The sequence below is a fragment of the Oncorhynchus nerka genome, linkage group LG15 (assembly GCF_034236695.1).
Source record: "Oncorhynchus nerka isolate Pitt River linkage group LG15, Oner_Uvic_2.0, whole genome shotgun sequence".
Taxonomy (NCBI): domain Eukaryota; kingdom Metazoa; phylum Chordata; class Actinopteri; order Salmoniformes; family Salmonidae; genus Oncorhynchus; species Oncorhynchus nerka.
Genome location: NC_088410.1, coordinates 16541258 through 16562286, shown reverse-complemented (window position 1 = coordinate 16562286; position 21029 = coordinate 16541258). Strand labels below are relative to the sequence as shown.

The 21029-nt window shown below is 42.8% G+C and overlaps 1 protein-coding gene across 1 annotated transcript; it reads left to right on the top strand.

Annotated features, from left to right (window-relative positions):
* The first annotated feature begins 3262 nt into the window (after positions 1–3262).
* Positions 3263–21023, top strand: fam20cl (family with sequence similarity 20 member C, like). Its single transcript, XM_065001119.1, has 10 exons — positions 3263–3813; positions 4587–4762; positions 5992–6070; positions 8614–8706; positions 9081–9196; positions 9534–9714; positions 10301–10410; positions 11125–11206; positions 14160–14219; positions 20384–21023. The coding sequence occupies exons 1-10, from the start codon at positions 3263–3265 to the stop codon at positions 20670–20672; spliced, it is 1737 nt and encodes a 578-aa protein (XP_064857191.1). The 3' UTR covers positions 20673–21023.
* Positions 21024–21029: the final 6 nt, after the last annotated feature.

Below are 21029 nucleotides of genomic sequence, written 5' to 3'. Positions count from 1 at the left end.
TATCTAGGTAGTTGTATTGGGGGTATCTAGGTAGTTGTATTGGGGGTATCTAGGTAAAGAAAGAGGTAGTTGTATTGGGGGTATCTAGGTAGTTGGTATTGGGGGTATCTAGGTAGTTGTATTGGGGGTATCTAGGTAGTTGTATTGGAGGGTATCTAGGTAGTTGTATTGGAGGGTATCTAGGTAGTTGTATTGGGGGTATCTAGGTAGTTGTATTGGAGGGTATCTAGGTAGTTGTATTGGAGGGTATCTAGGTAGTTGTAATGGGGGGTATCTAGGTAGTTGTATTGGGGATATCTAGGTAGTTGTATTGGGAGGTATCTAGGTAGTTGTATTGGGAGGTTCTAGGTAGTTGTATTGGGGGGTATCTAGGTAGTTGTATTGGAGGGTATTTAGGTAGTTGTATTGGGGGGTATCTAGGTAGTTGTATTGGAGGGGTATCTAGGTAGTTGTATTGATGGGTATCTAGGTAGTTGTTTTGGAGGTATCTAGGTAGTTGTATTGGGAGGTATCTAGGTAGTTGTATTGGGGGGTATCTAGGTACAGAAAGAGGTAGTTGTATTGGGGTGTATCTAGGTAGTTGTATTGGGAGGTATCTAGGTACAGAAAGAGGTAGTTGTATTGGGGTGTATCTAGGTACAGAAAGAGGTAGTTGTATTGGGGTGTATCTAGGTAGTTGTATTGGGAGGTATCTAGGTACAGAAAGAGATAGTTGTATTGGGAGGTATCTAGGTACAGAAAGAGGTAGTTGTATTGGGGGGTATCTAGGTAGTTGTATTGGAGGTATCTAGGTAGTTGTTTTGGGGGGTATCTAGGTAGTTGTATTGGGGGGTATCTAGGTAGTTGTATTGGGGGTATCTAGGTAGTTGTATTGGGGGTATCTAGGTAGTTGTATTGGGGGTATCTAGTTAGTTGTTTTGGTGGTATCTAGGTAGTTGTATTGGGGGTATCTAGGTAGTTGTATTGGGGGTATCTAGGTAGTTGTATTGGGGGTATCTAGGTAGTTGTATTGGAGGTATCTAGGTGGTTGTATTGGGGGTATCTAGGTAGTTGTATTGGGGGTATCTAGGTAAAGAAATAGGTAGTTGTATTGGGAGGTATCTAGGTAGTTGTATTGGGGGTATCTAGGTAGTTGTATTGGAGGTATCTAGGTAGTTGTATTGGGAGGTATCTAGGTAGTTGTATTGGGGGTATATAGGTCATTGTATTGGGGGTATCTAGGTAGTTGTATTGGGGGTATCTAGGTAGTTGTATTGGGGGTATCTAGGTAGTTGTATTGGGGGTATCTAGGTAGTTGTATTGGGGGTATCTAGGTAAAGAAAGAGGTAGTTGTATTGGGGGTGTCTAGGTAGTTGTATTGGGGGTATCTAGGTAGTTGTATTGGGGGTATCTAGGTAAAGAAAGTAGTTGTATTGGGGGTATCTAGGTAGTTGTATTGGGGGTATCTAGGTAGTTGTATTGGAGGTATCTAGGTAGTTGTATTGGAGGTATCTAGGTAGTTGTATTGGGGGTATCTAGGTAGTTGTATTGGAGGGTATCTAGGTAGTTGTATTGGAGGGTATCTAGGTAGTTGTATTGGGGGTATCTAGGTAGTTGTATTGGAGGGTATCTAGGTAGTTGTATTGGGGGTATCTAGGTAGTTGTATTGGGGGTATCTAGGTAGTTGTATTGGAGGGTATCTAGGTAGTTGTATTGGAGGGTATCTAGGTAGTTGTATTGGGGGTATCTAGGTAGTTGTATTGGGGTATCTAGGTAGTTGTATTGGTTGTATTGGGAGGTATCTAGGTAGTTGTATTGGGGGTATCTAGGTAGTTGTATTGGGGGTATCTAGGTAGTTGTATTGGAGGGTATCTAGGTAGTTGTATTGGGGGGTATCTAGGTAGTTGTATTGGGGGTATCTAGGTAGTTGTATTGGGGGTATCTAGGTAGTTGTATTGGGGGTATCTAGGTAGTTGTATTGGAGGTTCTAGGTAGTTGTCTAGGTAGTTGTATTGGGGGTATCTAGGTAGTTGTATTGGGGGTATCTAGGTAGTTGTTTTGGGGTATCTAGGTAGTTGTATTGGGGGTATCTAGGTAGTTGTATTGGGGGTATCTAGGTAGTTGTATTGGGGGTATCTAGGTAGTTGTATTGGGGGTATCTAGGTAGTTGTATTGGTAGGGGTATCTAGGTAGTTGTATTGGGGGTTCTAGGTAGTTGTATTGGAGGTATCTAGGTAGTTGTATTGGGAGGTATCTAGGTAGTTGTTTTGGAGGTATCTAGGTAGTTGTATTGGGGGTATCTAGGTAGTTGTATTGGGAGGTATCTAGGTAGTTGTTTTGGAGGTATCTAGGTAGTTGTATTGGGGGGTATCTAGGTAGTTGTATTGGAGGTATCTAGGTAGTTGTTTTGGAGGTATCTAGGTAGTTGTATTGGAGGGTTTCCATGTAGTTGTTTTGGAGGTATCTAGGTAGTTGTATTGATGGGTATCTAGGTAGTTGTATTGGGAGGTTCTAGGTAGTTGTATTGGGGGGTATCTAGGTAGTTGTATTGGAGGGTATTTAGGTAGTTGTATTGGGGGGTATCTAAGTAGTTGTATTGGAGGGGTATCTAGGTAGTTGTATTGATGGGTATCTAGGTAGTTGTTTTGGAGGTATCTAGGTAGTTGTATTGGGGGGTATCTAGGTAGTTGTATTGGGGGGTATCTAGGTAGTTGTATTGGAGGTATCTAGGTAGTTGTTTTGGAGGTATCTAGGTAGTTGTATTGGAGGGTTTCCAGGTAGTTGTTTTGGAGGTATCTAGGTAGTTATATTGGAGGTATCTAGGTAGTTGTATTGGGGGGTATCTAGGTAGTTGTATTGGAGGTATCTAGGTAGTTGTATTGGAGGTATCTAGGTAGTTGTTTTGGAGGTATCTAGGTAGTTGTTTTGGAGGTATCTAGGTAGTTGTATTGGAGGTATCTATACCAGAATAGAGGGCTGCTCTGACTTTTGAAAGGTCCAGTCTCTATGGGCTTCTTTCTATCTCTTTCTCTATGCTGTTTCTGAGACTCTTTCCTTCCCTCGTTCCTCTAACTTTCTCTCTCATTCTCCCACATTCACCCCTCAACCTCTCCTACTCATCCTCCTCCTCTTCTTTCTCTCTCCAATCCTCCCTCGTCCTTTCACCTCTATTTATCCAGTTTCTCTCCTCTTCCACCTACTCTCTCTCTCTCTTCCTTTTTTCTCCTCCTTTACATATTTTTATCTCTCAGTCTTTCTCCAACTGTTTCTCTCCCTCAGAACGATGAGGTGGTATACGCGCCGTCGCTCTCGGACTGTCTGTCTATCGCTGGTCGTTGCCTCCCTCTCTCTCCATCTCCTCCTCACCGTACTATCTCGCTCCGTCTACCAGAACCACTGTGATGCCCCCTCCCCTCGTCAGACACACCTCAACACCCTCCGAGCCCTGGTGGATACCAACTACACCTCCAGGATGTCGGACAACCACGCCAGCTATGCCAAGACACCCCCGGACACCAGAAAAGTGAACTCTTCCCATATGGACAGCAATGGCCCTCAAAAAATGTCAGAAAAGGACGCTGTCACAACCAAAATGGCCGTCAAGGTAGGTCATGGACATAAGGAGGAAGGGCCTGTAGACTCACTCACCATGACGGTAAGGGTAGGAAAGTTTGGCTCGATGGGGATTAAGCCTATGGGATCCGGGATGTCGAAATTAGAGGCTCTTTTTAGCCACCCGCTCTACAACATGCCAACCCCGCCCATCCATGAAGATGATTGGCTGCTGAAGGTGAAGCCCAAAGGGACGGCGGGCGAGATGAGCACACAGATGTGGTGAGTTTAGGGAAGTAGTGTGATTGTTCTGAAATAACAGACGCATGCTGCATGATCCTTTAGTTCATTAGGGCAAATATCCCTCCTATTTCTCCTGGCGTCTCCTCCACTTCCTCCTCTGAACTACTTCTCTCTTGTCCTCTCCTCCTGTCGTCTCCTCCTCTGAACTACTTCTCTCTTGTCCTCTCCTCCTGTCGTCTCCTCCTCTTAAAACTACTTCTTTCTTGTCCTCTCCTCTTGTCGTCTCCTCCTCTGAACTACTTCTCTCTTGTCCTCCCCTCCTGTCGTCTCCTCCTCTGAACTACTTCTCTCTTGTCCTCTCCTCCTGTCGTCTCCTCCTCTGAACTACTTCTCTCTTGTCCTCTCCTCCTGTCGTCTCCTCCTCTGAACTACTTCTCTCTTGTCCTCTCCTCCTGTCGTCTCCTCCTCTGAACTACTTATCTCTTGTCCTCTCCTCCTGTCGTCTCCCCCTCTTAACTACTTCTCTCTTGTCCTCTCCTCTTGTGTCTCCTCCTCTTAACTACTTCTCTCTTGTCCTCTCCTCTTGTGTCTCCTCCTCTGAACTACTTCTCTCTTGTCCTCTCCTCCTGTCGTCTCCTCCTCTGAACTACTTCTCTCTTGTCCTCTCCTCTTGTGTCTCCTCCTCTGAACTACTTCTCTCTTGTCCTCTCCTCCTGTCGTCTCCTCCTCTGAACTACTTCTCTCTTGTCCTCTCCTCTTGTGTCTCCAATCCTCTTCTCCTCTCCCTCTCTTTCCCCCTCCACCCTCCCCAGGGTGAGTGACAGTGACATCGGCGATGACTCAGCCCATTGGAACAGGAGCAGTGACAGCCACCCCCCCTGGCTGAGGTTCCATCTTGGTATCTCCCGTTGGCAGCTCTACCCCCACCTGGACCCCAACATGGCACCTCTTGCTCAGCAGCTCAGCACACACCGTATCGTCAGCGCAGGTGTGCGTGTGGTGTGTGGTGTGTGTGTGTGTGGTGGAATAGGGGGAAGTTCCTCTTTGACACTGATCTTGGATCAGTATAGCAATTTCCCCACTACATTTACATTACATTTAAGTCATTTAGCAGACGCTCTTATCCAGAGCGACTTACAAATTGGTGCATTCACCTTATGACCTCCAGTGGAACAGTAGTGCATCTAAATCTTTTCAGGGGGAGGGGGGGTGAGAGGGATTACTTTATCCTATCCTAGGTATTCCTTAAAGAGGTGGGGTTTCAGGTGTCTCCGGAAGGTGGTGATTGACTCCGCTGTCCTGGCGTCGTGAGGGAGTTTGTTCCACCATTGGGGGGCCAGAGCAGCGAACAGTTTTGAGGGGGTTAAGGTTAGAATTGGGGGAGGGGAAGCTGATCCTAGATGTCTGTCAAAGGGAAACTTCACCCTGGAGTGTGTGTGGGTGGTGTGTGTGGGTGGGTGGGTGGTGTGTTTGGGTGGTGTGTGTTTTGGGGAGGGGTCTTGGGAGCCTGATTGTTGGGGGTGGGAGATATGGGGGCATTATGTCCTGTACACACAGAGAATGAAGTAGCACCCTAGAACACTATGTAGTTTACTACACCAGTGCCCTACTGTTAAAATCGCTGGGTGAGTTCCAATAATATCTCCTGTAGTGTACACTCGTATACTATTACACCAAAAGCATTGGATTGGTGGAGGCATGGGCTAGTGGGAGTTTCCAACATATTTCTTATACCAGTCATGTCCTTTCAAATTAGTGAAGGGAAGTGAACAGGTGCACACTTTGGGAGGAAGGGCAGATTGGGAGAATTGCAATTGCATTTCCTTAATCCCTCCCCTCTTCTCATCCGATGCGTTTTGAGAAGGAGGTGAAGAGAGAGGACGTGAGGAATCAAAGCAATGCAGTTGAGATTCTCCCATAGCTGGGAGGTAGTCTCTGTTGTGACGTTTAGAGTCAGGTATGAGGAGACCACTAGTGGATTAATGTAGAACTGCAGGATGAAAACATACACACTGGATGACCTTATTTAGTTTCAAACAGGGGAACCCTGTGTGTGTGTGTTTGTGTGTGTGTGTGTGTGTGTGTGTGTGTGTGTGTGTGTGTGTGTGTGTGTGTGTGTGTGTGTGTGTGTGTGTGATAGAGAGAGCTCAGTGTGTACTCAGTATGTGAAGTTCAAGTGTTGCTATGGTAACCTGTCTCTCTCTCTCTCTCTCTCAGTGCAGAAGTCTGGAGGGACACAGCTGAAGCTGGTGATGTCATTTCCTAACTACGGACAGGCCATCCTCAAACCAATGAAGTGAGAGACTTAGACACACACGCACACACGTACACACGTACAGTACCAACAGTTTGGACCCACCTACTCACTCAAGGGTTTTCACTTAATTTGTACTATTTTCTACATTGCAAAATAATAGTGAAGACATCAAAACTATGAAATAACACAAGTGGAATCATGTAGTAACCAAAAAAGTGTTGAACAGTATCTTTTATATTTGAGATTCTTCAAAGTAGCCACTCTTTGCCTTGATGACAGCTTTGCACACTCTTGGGTTTCTCTCAACCAGCTTAATGTGGTAGTCACCTGGAATGTATTTCAATTAACAGGTGTGCCTTGTTCATGTTAATTTGTGGAATTTCTTTCCTTCTTAATGTGTTTGAGCCAATCAGTTGTGTTGTGACAAGGTAGGGGTGGTATACAGAAGATAGCCCTATTTGATAAAAGACCACGTCCATATTACGGCAAGAACAGCTCAAATAAGCAAAGAGAACGACAGTCCATCATTACTTTAAGAAATGAAGGTCAGTCAATCCGTAAAATTTCAAGAACTCCGAAAGTTTCTTCAAGTGCAGTCGCAAGAACCATCAAGCACAGAGTTCAAGTAACAGACACATCTCAACATCAACTGTTCAGAGGAGACTGTGTGAATCAGGCCTTGATGGTCGAATTGCTGCAAAGAAACCACTACTAAAGGACACTAATAATAAGAAGCAACTTGCTTGGCCCGAGAATCACGAGCAATGGACATTAGACCGGTGGAAATCTGTCCTTTGGTCTGATGAGTGCAAATCTGAGATTTTTGGTTACAACCGGCGTGTCTTTGTGAGACGCAGAGTAGATGAACAGATGATCTCTGCATGTGTGGTTCCCACCGTGAAGCATGGAGGAGGAGGTGTGATGGTGTGGGTGTGCTTTGCTGGTGACACTGTCAGTGATTTATTTAGAATTCAAGGCACACTTAACCAGCATGGCCACCACAGCATTCTGCAGCGATACACCATCCCATCTGGTTTGTTCTTAGTGGGACTATAATTTATTTTTCAAAAGGACAATGACCCAAAACACACCTAAAGCCTCTTGAAGCTAGGGGGCACTATTTTTATTTTTGGAAAAATAACGTTCCCAAAGTAAACGGCCTATTTCTCAGGACCAGATGCTAGAATATGCATATAATTGACATCTTAGGATAGAAAACACTCTAAAGTTTCCAAAACTGTAAAAATAATGTTTGTGAGTATAACAGAACTGATATTGCAGGTGAAAGCCTGAGAATAATCCAATCAGGAAGTGACTCTTATTTTGAAACCATTGTGTTCCTATGCATCCCTATTGACCATTGAAAGGGATATCAACCACATTCCTTTTTCTATGGCTTCCCTAAGGTGTCTACAGCCTTTAGACGTAGTTTCAGGCCTTTATTTTGAAGAATGAGCGTGAACGACCACATTGCATAAGTGGATAGGTGGGGGCTCTCAGAGTGATTCTTGCGCAAAAGAGAGAGGCAGCCATTGTTCCTCCCCGTCCTAGTGAAAAGCCAACTGTCCCGGTTGATATATTATCGAATAGATATTTGAAAAACACCTTGAGGATTGATTATAAAAAACGTTTGCCATGTTTCTGTCGACATTATGGATATAATTTTGAATTTTTGTCTGCGTTGCCGTGACCGCTAATTCCGGTGGATTCCTGAGAATAACGCAACAAACTAACGGAGGTATTTGGATATGAAAAATATCTTTATGGAACAAAAGGAACATTTGCTGTCTAACTGGGAGTCTTGTGAGTGAAAACATCCGAAGATCATCAAAGGAGACGGTTAATTTGATTGTTTTTCTGATTTTCGTGACCAAGCTTCCTGATGCTAAGTGTACATAATGCTATGCTAGGCTATCGATAAACTTACACAAATGCTTGTATTGCTTTCGCTGTAAAGCATAATTTCAAAATCTGAGACGACAGGGTGATTAACAAAAGGCTAAGCTGTGTTTCGCTATATTTCACTTGTGATTTCATGAATATGAATATTTTCTAGTAATATTATTTGACTGTAGCGCTATGCTATTCAGCGTTGCTGATGACAATTATACCGGATCCGGGATGGGTAGTTCTAAGATGAAGATGTGTAAGGGCTATTTGACCAAGAAGGAGAGTGATGGAGTGCTGCATCAGATGACCTGGCCTCCACAATCACCCGACCTCAACCCAATTGTGATGGTTTGGGGTGTATAGTCTGAATATCTGTGTTCCTGTGTTGACTGTGTATGGTCTGTATAGTTGTGTTCCTGTGTTGACTGTGTATGGTCTGTATAGTTGTGTTCCTGTGTTGACTGTGTATGGTCTGTATAGTTGTGTTCCTGTGTTGACTGTGTATGGTCTGTATAGCTGTGTTCCTGTGTTGACTGTGTATGGTCTGTATAGTTGTGTTCCTGTGTTGACTGTGTATGGTCTGTATAGTTGTGTTCCTGTGTTGACTGTGTATGGTCTGTATAGCTGTGTTCCTGTGTTGACTGTGTATGGTCTGTATAGTTGTGTTCCTGTGTTGACTGTGTCTCTGTCAGACAAGAGCGTGATGAGGAGACCAACTTCAACCTCTACTACTTCTCTGACTTTGAGAGACACAACGCAGAGATCGCTGCTTTTCACCTGGACAGGTAAACAATGAGTCTGTTTCTCACCTTGATAGCAACAGTCAGGGAGTATATAGCAACAGTCAGGGAGTATATATCAACAGTCAGGGAGTATATAGCAACAGTCAGGGAGTATATAGCAACAGTCAGGGAGTATATAGCAACAGTCAGGGAGTATATAGCAACAGTCAGGGAGTATATAGCATACCACACCACTGACTGAAATGGTGGAGAATGATGAGAAGACATTGAGAAGCATTAAATATGGACTCCTCTCTCTCTCTCTCCTCCCATCTTTTTCTGCCTCTCTCCTCTCCCTCTCTCTACACCCCCCCACCTCTCCCTCTCCCATCTCTCTCCCCTGTCCCTCCTCTCCTCTTCACTCCCCTCTCTCTCAGGGTGTTGGGTTACAGGCGGATCCCCCCAGCCGTTGGGAGGCTGGTTGACGTGGTAACAGAGATCAAAGACATCACCACTGACCACAAACTGGCCCGGACCTTCTTCACCTCTCCTGGTCTGTTTATCATTATTTCACTCCTTCCTTCCTTCACTCTATCCCTCTATCACACTCACCCCATCTCCCTCTCTCTCACTCCTCTTTCTTTACCAACTCTCTCCTTATATTACATGTTTCACATCTCTGTTTTCTCTAGTGGGGAATATGAAAATAGATGCTGCATATTATTCAGCGGAAAGGCAATTTTTGCTGAATAAATTTCTTTAATTTTCAATCTTTCTCTCTGTCAGCTCTTGAATTGCTGCCTCTCCTGTCATCTACACTGATGATGAAGAGAAGAGTGCACTCAAACTCTCCTCTCCTCTCCCCCTCCATCCCCTTCTATCTCCCCTAGTGAATAATGTGTGTTTCTATGGCCAGTGTTCCTACTACTGCAGTACGGAGCACGCTGTGTGTGGTCGACCCCAGAACCTTGAGGCCTCCCTGGCCATGATGCTGCCGGACACCTCCTTGGCTACCAGACGTAGCTGGAGGTCTCCCTGGAAACGCTCCTACAGCCGCAGCAAACTGGCAGTGTGGGTATAGAGTCTATAGCTATATCTATAGATAGATAATAACTCTAACCCTAGCCTCAACTCCAACTCCAACCCTAGCCTCAACTCTAACCCTAGCCTTTACTCTAACCCTAGCCTCAACTCTAACCCTAACCTCAACCCTAACTCTAACCCTAGCCTCAACTCTAACCCTAGCCTCAACTCTAACCCTAACTCTCAACCCTAACTCTAACCCTAGCCTCAACTTTAACTCTAACCCTCAACCCTAAATCTAATCCTAGCCTCAATCCTAACTCTAACCCTCAACCCTAACTCTAACCCTCAAAACTAATTCTAACCATCAACCCTAACTCTAACCCTATCCTCAACCTTAATTCTAACCCTCAACCCTAACTCTAACCCTCAACCCTAACTCTAACCCTCAACCCTAACTCTAACCCTCAACCCTAACTCTAACCCTCAACCCTAATTCTAACCCTCAACCCTAACTCTAACCCTCAAGCCTAACTCTAACCCTCAACCCTAACTCTAACCCTCAACCCTAACTCTAACCCTCATTCCTAACTCTAACACTAGTCTCAACTCTAACCCTGTTGTCATGTTGCAGGTGGGAGAAAGACCCAGACTACTGTGACACAGTGAAGAAGACCCCACCATACAACAAGGGAACCAGACTGGTGGACCTGATAGACATGACAATACTAGACTTCCTCATGGGTAGGTCTGGGCTGGGGAGGGACAATGGTGGACCTGATAGACATGACAATACTAGACTTCCTCATGGGTAGGTCTGGGCTGGGGAGGGAGACTGGTGGACCTGATAGACATGACAATACTAGACTTCCTCATGGGTAGGTCTGGGCTGGGGAGGGAGAATGGTGGACCTGATAGACATGACAATACTAGACTTCCTCATGGGTAGGTCTGGGCTGGGGAGGGAGACTGGTGGACCTGATAGACATGACAATACTAGACTTCCTCATGGGTAGGTCTGGGCTGGGGAGGGAGAATGGTGGACCTGATAGACATGACAATACTAGACTTCCTCATGGGTAGGTCTGGGCTGGGGAGGGAGAATGGTGGACCTGATAGACATGACAATACTAGACTTCCTCATGGGTAGGTCTGGGCTGGGGAGGGAGAATGGTGGACCTGATAGACATGACAATACTAGACTTCCTCATGGGTAGGTCTGGGCTGGGGAGGGAGACTGGTGGACCTGATAGACATGACTATACTAGACTTCCTCATGGGTCGGTCTGGGTCAGGACATAATAATATATTAGAACTATAATAGTAATGAGACTGTAATAGTAATACCTTTCTATTGTGCTGTTCATGGAGACCAAAGTCTTTTCAATTAGCAGAAAGAGGAAAAAGCTGAAAATAAAACAAACAAACACGCGTTCAACACAAACTATTTTGATCCAGGTAATATGGACCGACACCACTATGAGACGTTTGAGAAGTTTGGCAACAACACTTTCCTTCTGCACTTAGACAACGGGAGGGCGTGAGTATCCTGACAATGAAATTGATGATCTGTTTTTCTTAATGGTGTGTGCGTGCATGTGTGTGTTTGACACTATGTCTGTGTGCTGATTACAGGTTTAACTAACGTTAGTTGATTGTAACATTGACACTGTGTGCTGACTACAGGTTTAACTAACGTTAGTTGATTGTAACATTGACCCTGTCTGTGTGCTGACTACAGGTTTAACTAACGTTAGTTGATTGTAACATTGACACTGTCTGTGTGCTGACTACAGGTTTAACTAACGTTAGTTGATTGTAACATTGACACTGTCTGTGTGCTGATTACAGGTTTAACTAACGTTAGTTGATTGTAACATTGACACTGTCTGTGTGCTGACTACAGGTTTAACTAACGTTAGTTGATTGTAACATTGACACTGTGTGTGTGCTGATTACAGGTTTAACTAACGTTAGTTGGTTGTAACATTGACACTGTGTGCTGATTACAGGTTTAACTAACGTTAGTTGATTGTAACATTGACACTGTGTGCTGACTACAGGTTTAACTAACGTTAGTTGATTGTAACATTGACACTGTGTGCTGACTACAGGTTTAACTAACGTTAGTTGATTGTAACATTGACACTGTGTGCTGACTACAGGTTTAACTAACGTTAGTTGATTGTAACATTGACACTGTGTGCTGACTACAGGTTTAACTAACGTTAGTTGATTGTAACATTGACACTGTCTGTATGCTGATTACAGGTTTAACTAACGTTAGTTGATTGTAACATTGACACTGTCTGTATGCTGACTACAGGTTTAACTAACGTTAGTTGATTGTAACATTGACACTGTGTGCTGACTACAGGTTTAACTAACGTTAGTTGATTGTAACATTGACACTGTCTGCATGCTGATTACAGGTTTAACTAACGTTAGTTGATTGTAACATTGACCCTGTCTGTGTGCTGACTACAGGTTTAACTAACGTTAGTTGATTGTAACATTGACACTGTCTGTGTGCTGATTACAGGTTTAACTAACGTTAGTTGATTGTAACATTGACACTGTGTGCTGACTACAGGTTTAACTAATGTTAGTTGATTGTAACATTGACACTGTGTGCTGACTACAGGTTTAACTAACGTTAGTTGATTGTAACATTGACCCTGTCTGTATGCTGATTACAGGTTTAACTAACGTTAGTTGATTGAAACATTGACACTGTCTGTGTGCTGATTACAGGTTTAACTAACGTTAGTTGATTGTAACACTGACACTGTCTGTATGCTGATTACAGGTTTAACTAACGTTAGTTGATTGTAACATTGACACTGTGTGCTGACTACAGGTTTAACTAATGTTAGTTGATTGTAACATTGACACTGTGTGCTGACTACAGGTTTAACTAACGTTAGTTGATTGTAACATTGACACTGTCTGTGTGCTGACTACAGGTTTAACTAACGTTAGTTGATTGTAACATTGACACTGTGTGCTGACTACAGGTTTAACTAACGTTAGTTGATTGTAACATTGACACTGTATGCTGACTACAGGTTTAACTAATGTTAGTTGATTGTAACATTGACACTGTGTGCTGACTACAGGTTTAACTAACGTTAGTTGATTGTAACATTGACACTGTGTGCTGACTACAGGTTTAACTAACGTTAGTTGATTGTAACATTGACACTGTGTGCTGACTACAGGTTTAACTAACGTTAGTTGATTGTAACATTGACACTGTGTGTGTGCTGACTACAGGTTTAACTAATGTTAGTTGATTGTAACATTGACCCTGTCTGTGTGCTGACTACAGGTTTAACTAACGTTAGTTGATTGTAACATTGACCCTGTCTGTATGCTGATTACAGGTTTAACTAACGTTAGTTGATTGTAACATTGACCCTGTCTGTGTGCTGACTACAGGTTTAACTAACGTTAGTTGATTGTAACATTGACACTGTGTGCTGACTACAGGTTTAACTAATGTTAGTTGATTGTAACATTGACACTGTGTGCTGACTACAGGTTTAACTAACGTTAGTTGATAGTAACATTGACACTGTCTGTATGCTGACTACAGGTTTAACTAATGTTAGTTGATTGTAACATTGACACTGTGTGCTGACTACAGGTTTAACTAACGTTAGTTGATTGTAACATTGACACTGTCTGTGTGCTGACTACAGGTTTAACTAACGTTAGTTGATTGTAACATTGACACTGTGTGCTGACTACAGGTTTAACTAACGTTAGTTGATTGTAACATTGACCCTGTCTGTGTGCTGACTACAGGTTTAACTAACGTTAGTTGATTGTAACATTGACCCTGTCTGTGTGCTGACTACAGGTTTAACTAACGTTAGTTGATTGTAACATTGACCCTGTCTGTGTGCTGACTACAGGTTTAACTAACGTTAGTTGATTGTAACATTGACACTGTGTGCTGACTACAGGTTTAACTAACGTTAGTTGATTGTAACATTGACCCTGTCTGTATGCTGATTACAGGTTTAACTAACGTTAGTTGATTGTAACATTGACCCTGTGTGTATGCTGACTACAGGTTTAACTAACGTTAGTTGATTGTAACATTGACACTGTGTGCTGACTACAGGTTTAACTAACGTTAGTTGATTGTAACATTGACACTGTGTGCTGACTACAGGTTTAACTAACGTTAGTTGATTGTAACATTGACACTGTGTGCTGACTACAGGTTTAACTAACGTTAGTTGATTGTAACATTGACCCTGTCTGTATGCTGATTACAGGTTTAACTAACGTTAGTTGATTGTAACATTGACACTGTGTGCTGACTACAGGTTTAACTAACGTTAGTTGATTGTAACATTGACACTGTGTACTGACTACAGGTTTAACTAACGTTAGTTGATTGTAACATTGACACTGTGTGCTGACTACAGGTTTAACTAATGTTAGTTGATTGTAACATTGACACTGTGTGCTGACTACAGGTTTGGACGTCACTCTACAGATGAACCCTCTATCCTGACACCTCTGGAGCAGTGCTGCAGGTATAACATGGGGTGCATAATTAAGCCCCAAGACTCGATGTCCGCACCCCCGCAGGAATCTAAGTAACATATTAAAAACATCTCCATAAAAATCCATCTGTTTCTGATAGATATCTGTTTCTGATAGATATCTGTTTCTGATAGAGATATCTGTTTCTGATAGATATCTGTTTCTGATAGAGATATCTGTTTCTGATAGATATCTGTTTCTGATAGAGATATCTGTTTCTGATAGAGATATCTGTTTCTGATAGAGATGTCTGTTTCTGTTAGCGATATCTGTTTCTGATAGAGATATCTGTTTCTGATAGAGATATCTGTTTCTGATAGAGATATCTGTTTTTGCATGGGCTGCGTCTCAATCCACCCCATCCACCGGTGTTGGTCTTCCTCATCTACAGTGGGAGGTGGCAGAGCCACACCGGTGTTGGTCTTCCTCATCTACAGTGGGAGGTGGCAGAGCCACACCGGTGTTGGTCTTCCTCATCTACAGTGGGAGGTGGCAGAGCCACACCGGTGTTGGTCTTCCTCATCTACAGTGGGAGGTGGCAGAGCCACACCGATGTTGGTCTTCCTCATCTACAGTGGGAGGTGGCAGAGCCACACCGGTGTTGGTCATCCTCATCTACAGTGGGAGGTGGCAGAGCCACACCGGTGTTGGTCTTCCTCATCTACAGTGGGAGGTGGCAGAGCCACACCGGTGTTGGTCTTCCTCATCTACAGTGGGAGGTGGCAGAGCCACACCGGTGTTGGTCTTCCTCATCTACAGTGGGAGGTGGCAGAGCCACACCGGTGTTGGTCTTCCTCATCTACAGTGGGAGGTGGCAGAGCCACAGCGGTGTTGGCCTTCCTCATCTACACGATGGTGTTCTAACAGAGTAATGTGACCACTCTATGGAAAGATAAGACTCAGGAACACGATGATGTTCTAACAGAGTAATGTGACCACTCTATGGAAAGATAAGACTCAGGAACACGATGGTGTTCTAACAAAGTAATGTGACCACTCTATGGAAAGATAAGACTCAGGAACACGATGGTGTTTTAACAGAGTAATGTGACCACTCTATGGAAAGATAAGACTCAGCAATATGATGGTGTTCTAACAGAGTAATGTGACCACTCTATGGAAAGATAAGACTCAGGAACATGATGGTGTTCTAACAGAGTAATGTGACCACTCCATGGAAAGATAAGACTCAGGAACATGATGGTGTTCTAACAAAGTAATGTGACCACTCTATGGAAAGATAAGACTCAGGAACACGATGGTGTTCTAACAGAGTAATGTGACCACTCTATGGAAAGATAAGACTCAGGAACACGATGGTGTTCTAACAGAGTAATGTGACCACTCTATGGAAAGATAAGACTCAGGAACATGATGGTGTTCTAACAAAGTAATGTGACCACTCTATGGAAAGATAAGACTCAGCAACACGATGGTGTTCTAACAGAGTAATGTGACCACTCTATGGAAAGATAAGACTCAGGAACACGATAGTGTTCTAACAACGTAATGTGACCACTCTATGGAAAGATAAGACTCAGGAACATGATGGTGTTCTAACAGAGTAACGTGACCACTCTATGGAAAGATAAGACTCAGGAACACGATGGTGTTCTAACAGAGTAATGTGACCACTCTATGGAAAGATAAGACTCAGGAACATGATTGTGTTTTAACAGAGTAATGTGACCACTCTATGGAAAGATAAGACTCAGGAACATGATGGTGTTCTAACAGAGTAATGTGACCACTCTATGGAAAGATACGACTCAGGAACACGATGGTGTTCTAACAGAGTAATGTGACCACTCTATGGAAAGATAAGACTCAGCAACATGATGGTGTTCTAACAGAGTAATGTGACCACTCTATGGAAAGATAAGACTCAGGAACATGATGGTGTTCTAACAAAGTAATGTGACCACTCTATGGAAAGATAAGACTCAGGAACACGATGGTGTTCTAACAGAGTAATGTGACCACTCTATGGAAAGATAAGACTCAGGAACACGATGGTGTTCTAACAGAGTAATGTGACCACTCTATGGAAAGATAAGACTCAGGAACATGATGGTGTTCTAACAGAGTAATGTGACCACTCCATGGAAAGATAAGACTCAGGAACATGATGGTGTTCTAACAAAGTAATGTGACCACTCTATGGAAAGATAAGACTCAGGAACACGATGGTGTTCTAACAGAGTAATGTGACCACTCTATGGAAAGATAAGACTCAGGAACACGATGGTGTTCTAACAGAGTAATGTGACCACTCTATGGAAAGATAAGACTCAGGAACATGATGGTGTTCTAACAAAGTAATGTGACCACTCTATGGAAAGATAAGACTCAGCAACACGATGGTGTTCTAACAGAGTAATGTGACCACTCTATGGAAAGATAAGACTCAGGAACACGATAGTGTTCTAACAACGTAATGTGACCACTCTATGGAAAGATAAGACTCAGGAACATGATGGTGTTCTAACAGAGTAACGTGACCACTCTATGGAAAGATAAGACTCAGGAACACGATGGTGTTCTAACAGAGTAATGTGACCACTCTATGGAAAGATAAGACTCAGGAACATGATTGTGTTTTAACAGAGTAATGTGACCACTCTATGGAAAGATAAGACTCAGGAACATGATGGTGTTCTAACAGAGTAATGTGACCACTCTATGGAAAGATACGACTCAGGAACACGATGGTGTTCTAACAGAGTAATGTGACCACTCTATGGAAAGATAAGACTCAGCAACATGATGGTGTTCTAACAGAGTAATGTGACCACTCTATGGAAAGATAAGACTCAGGAACATGATGGTGTTCTAACAAAGTAATGTGACCACTCTATGGAAAGATAAGACTCAGGAACACGATGGTGTTCTAACAGAGTAATGTGACCACTCTATGGAAAGATAAGACTCAGGAACACGATGGTGTTCTAACAGAGTAATGTGACCACTCTATGGAAAGATAAGACTCAGGAACATGATGGTGTTCTAACAAAGTAATGTGACCACTCTATGGAAAGATAAGACTCAGCAACACGATGGTGTTCTAACAGAGTAATGTGACCACTCTATGGAAAGATAAGACTCAGGAACACGATAGTGTTCTAACAACGTAATGTGACCACTCTATGGAAAGATAAGACTCAGGAACATGATGGTGTTCTAACAGAGTAACGTGACCACTCTATGGAAAGATAAGACTCAGGAACACGATGGTGTTCTAACAGAGTAATGTGACCACTCTATGGAAAGATAAGACTCAGCAACATGATGGTGTTCTAAAAGAGTAATGTGACCACTCTATGGAAAGATAAGACTCAGGAACATGATGGTGTTCTAACAAAGTAATGTGACCACTCTATGGAAAGATAAGACTCAGGAACACGATGGTGTTCTAACAGAGTAATGTGACCACTCTATGGAAAGATAAGACTCAGGAACATGATGGTGTTCTAACAAAGTAATGTGACCACTCTATGGAAAGATAAGACTCAGGATCATGATGGTGTTCTAACAAAGTAATGTGACCACTCTATGGAAAGATAAAACTCAGGAACACGATGGTGTTCTAACAGAGTAATGTGACCACTCTATGGAAAGATAAGACTCAGGAACATGATGGTGTTCTAACAAAGTAATGTGACCACTCTATGGAAAGATAAGACTCAGGAACACGATGGTGTTCTAACAAAGTAATGTGACCACTCTATGGAAAGATAAAACTCAGGAACACGATGGTGTTCTAACAGAGTAATGTGACCACTCTATGGAAAGATAAGACTCAGGAACACGATGGTGTTCTAACAGAGTAATGTGACCACTCTATGGAAAGATAAGACTCAGGAACATGATGGTGTTCTAACAAAGTAATGTGACCACTCTATGGAAAGATAAAACTCAGGAACACGATGGTGTTCTAACAGAGTAATGTGACCACTCTATGGAAAGATAAGACTCAGCAACATGATGGTGTTCTAACAGAGTAATGTGACCACTCTATGGAAAGATAAGACTAAGGAACATGATGGTGTTCTAACAAAGTAATGTGACCACTCTATGGAAAGATAAGACTCAGGAACACGATAGTGTTCTAACAACGTAATGTGACCACTCTATGGAAAGATAAGACTCAGGAACACGATAGTGTTCTAACAACGTAATGTGACCACTCTATGGAAAGATAAGACTCAGGAACACGATGGTGTTCTAACAGAGTAATGTGACCACTCTATGGAAAGATAAGACTCAGGAACATGATGGTGTTCTAACAGAGTAACGTGACCACTCTATGGAAAGATAAGACTCAGGAACACGATGGTGTTCTAACAGAGTAATGTGACCACTCTATGGAAAGATAAGACTCAGCAACATGATGGTGTTCTAAAAGAGTAATGTGACCACTCTATGGAAAGATAAGACTCAGGAACATGATGGTGTTCTAACAAAGTAATGTGACCACTCTATGGAAAGATAAGACTCAGGAACACGATGGTGTTCTAACAGAGTAATGTGACCACTCTATGGAAAGATAAGACTCAGGAACATGATGGTGTTCTAACAAAGTAATGTGACCACTCTATGGAAAGATAAGACTCAGGAACATGATGGTGTTCTAACAAAGTAATGTGACCACTCTATGGAAAGATAAAACTCAGGAACACGATGGTGTTCTAACAGAGTAATGTGACCACTCTATGGAAAGATAAGACTCAGGAACATGATGGTGTTCTAACAAAGTAATGTGACCACTCTATGGAAAGATAAGACTCAGGAACACGATGGTGTTCTAACAAAGTAATGTGACCACTCTATGGAAAGATAAAACTCAGGAACACGATGGTGTTCTAACAGAGTAATGTGACCACTCTATGGAAAGATAAGACTCAGGAACACGATGGTGTTCTAACAGAGTAATGTGACCACTCTATGGAAAGATAAGACTCAGGAACATGATGGTGTTCTAACAAAGTAATGTGACCACTGGTGTTCTAACAGAGTGGAAAGATAAGACTCAGGAACACGATGGTGTTCTAACAGAGTAATGTGACCACTCTATGGAAAGATAAGACTCAGGAACATGATGGTGTTCTAACAGAGTAATGTGACCACTCTATGGAAAGATAAGACTCAGGAACATGATGGTGTTCTAACAGAGTAATGTGACCACTCTATGGAAAGATAAGACTCAGGAACACGATGGTGTTCTAACAGAGTAATGTGACCACTCTATGGAAAGATAAGACTCAGGAACACGATGGTGTTCTAACAGAGTAATGTGACCACTCTATGGAAAGATAAACATGACTAACAGGAACAGATAAGGTGTTCTAACAAAGTAATGTGACCACTCTATGGAAAGATAAGACTCAGCAACACGATGGTGTTCTAACAGAGTAATGTGACCACTCTATGGAAAGATAAGACTCAGGAACACGATGGTGTTCTAACAACGTAATGTGACCACTCTATGGAAAGATAAGACTCAGGAACACGATGGTGTTCTAACAGAGTAATGTGACCACTCTATGGAAAGATAAGACTCAGGAACACGATGGTGTTCTAACAGAGTAATGTGACCACTCTATGGAAAGATAAGACTCAGCAACACGATGGTGTTCTAACAGAGTAATGTGACCACTCTATGGAAAGATAAGACACGATGGTGTTCAACAGGAACACGATGGTGTTCTAACAGAGTAATGTGACCACTCTATGGAAAGATAAGACTCAGGAACACGATGGTGTTCTAACAAAGTAATGTGACCACTCTATGGAAAGATAAGACTCAGGAACACGATGGTGTTTTAACCAAAGGGGTTAAACATGTGTAAAAAACAATAGAATAATTCCGTATCTTTCTCATAACTCTCAGATAAAGGAGACACTTGAAAACAAACTTCCTTCTGCTGCATTGTTTTTCCATGTATGAATCTGTTATTCAATGTGGTTCTGTAGGATAGTAACAATTTATTTTATATATACCAAGAGGTCCTAAAATTCGAAATAAAATACCTAAATGACCATCTTAAAACAATTTAGTATGTTATCTTAGTAGAACCCCCATCACTACCCCAGCATCATCATATATTCCTCTTCTGTCTCATAGCTCTCACTCCATCACTCTCTCTCTCTCTAGGATCCGTCGCTCCACCCTCCTACATCTGCGTCTCCTCTCCCTGCCCCAGTACCGTCTCAGTGATGTCATGAGGGACTCCCTTTCCCATGATCCTCTATTCTCCGTGGCCCCCCTCCTCTCAGAGCTGCACCTCTCTGCCCTGGACCGTCGCCTAGTGACCGTGCTCCAAACCGTGAGCCGTTGCCAGGAGCGACAACGTAGTCGCCATGGAGAAGGCGATGATGATGTCATCTATGATGATGTCACTGATTATAAGACTTTGGTTAAACACGTGACACCTGCAGGGTAGTGTGGTCACGCCCCCTCGACAACAGCATTTCAACCGTCTGAAGAAATTATGTCATGGCGCATCACCATGGTGATGATGATTTGTGTGTGACATCATTGCATCAGCAAGTCACAAGAGTGACATAATTACATTTAGAGTTCTTGGCCACATTCGTTTGGCTCCTAACTGTTAAAGAGAGGATAGCTGTGTCTGCAGTGTCACAGTAGTTAGGGAATAGGATGCCTTTCCAGACACAGACTATGTGTAGGTTTAGTGTGGTGTATGGATGGGATGTTTAAATCACTGTGTACATTTATTATTAGGCCTCATTAAATGTTGTCTTATTTAATACATGGAGCATACTTAGTGAAATCAAGC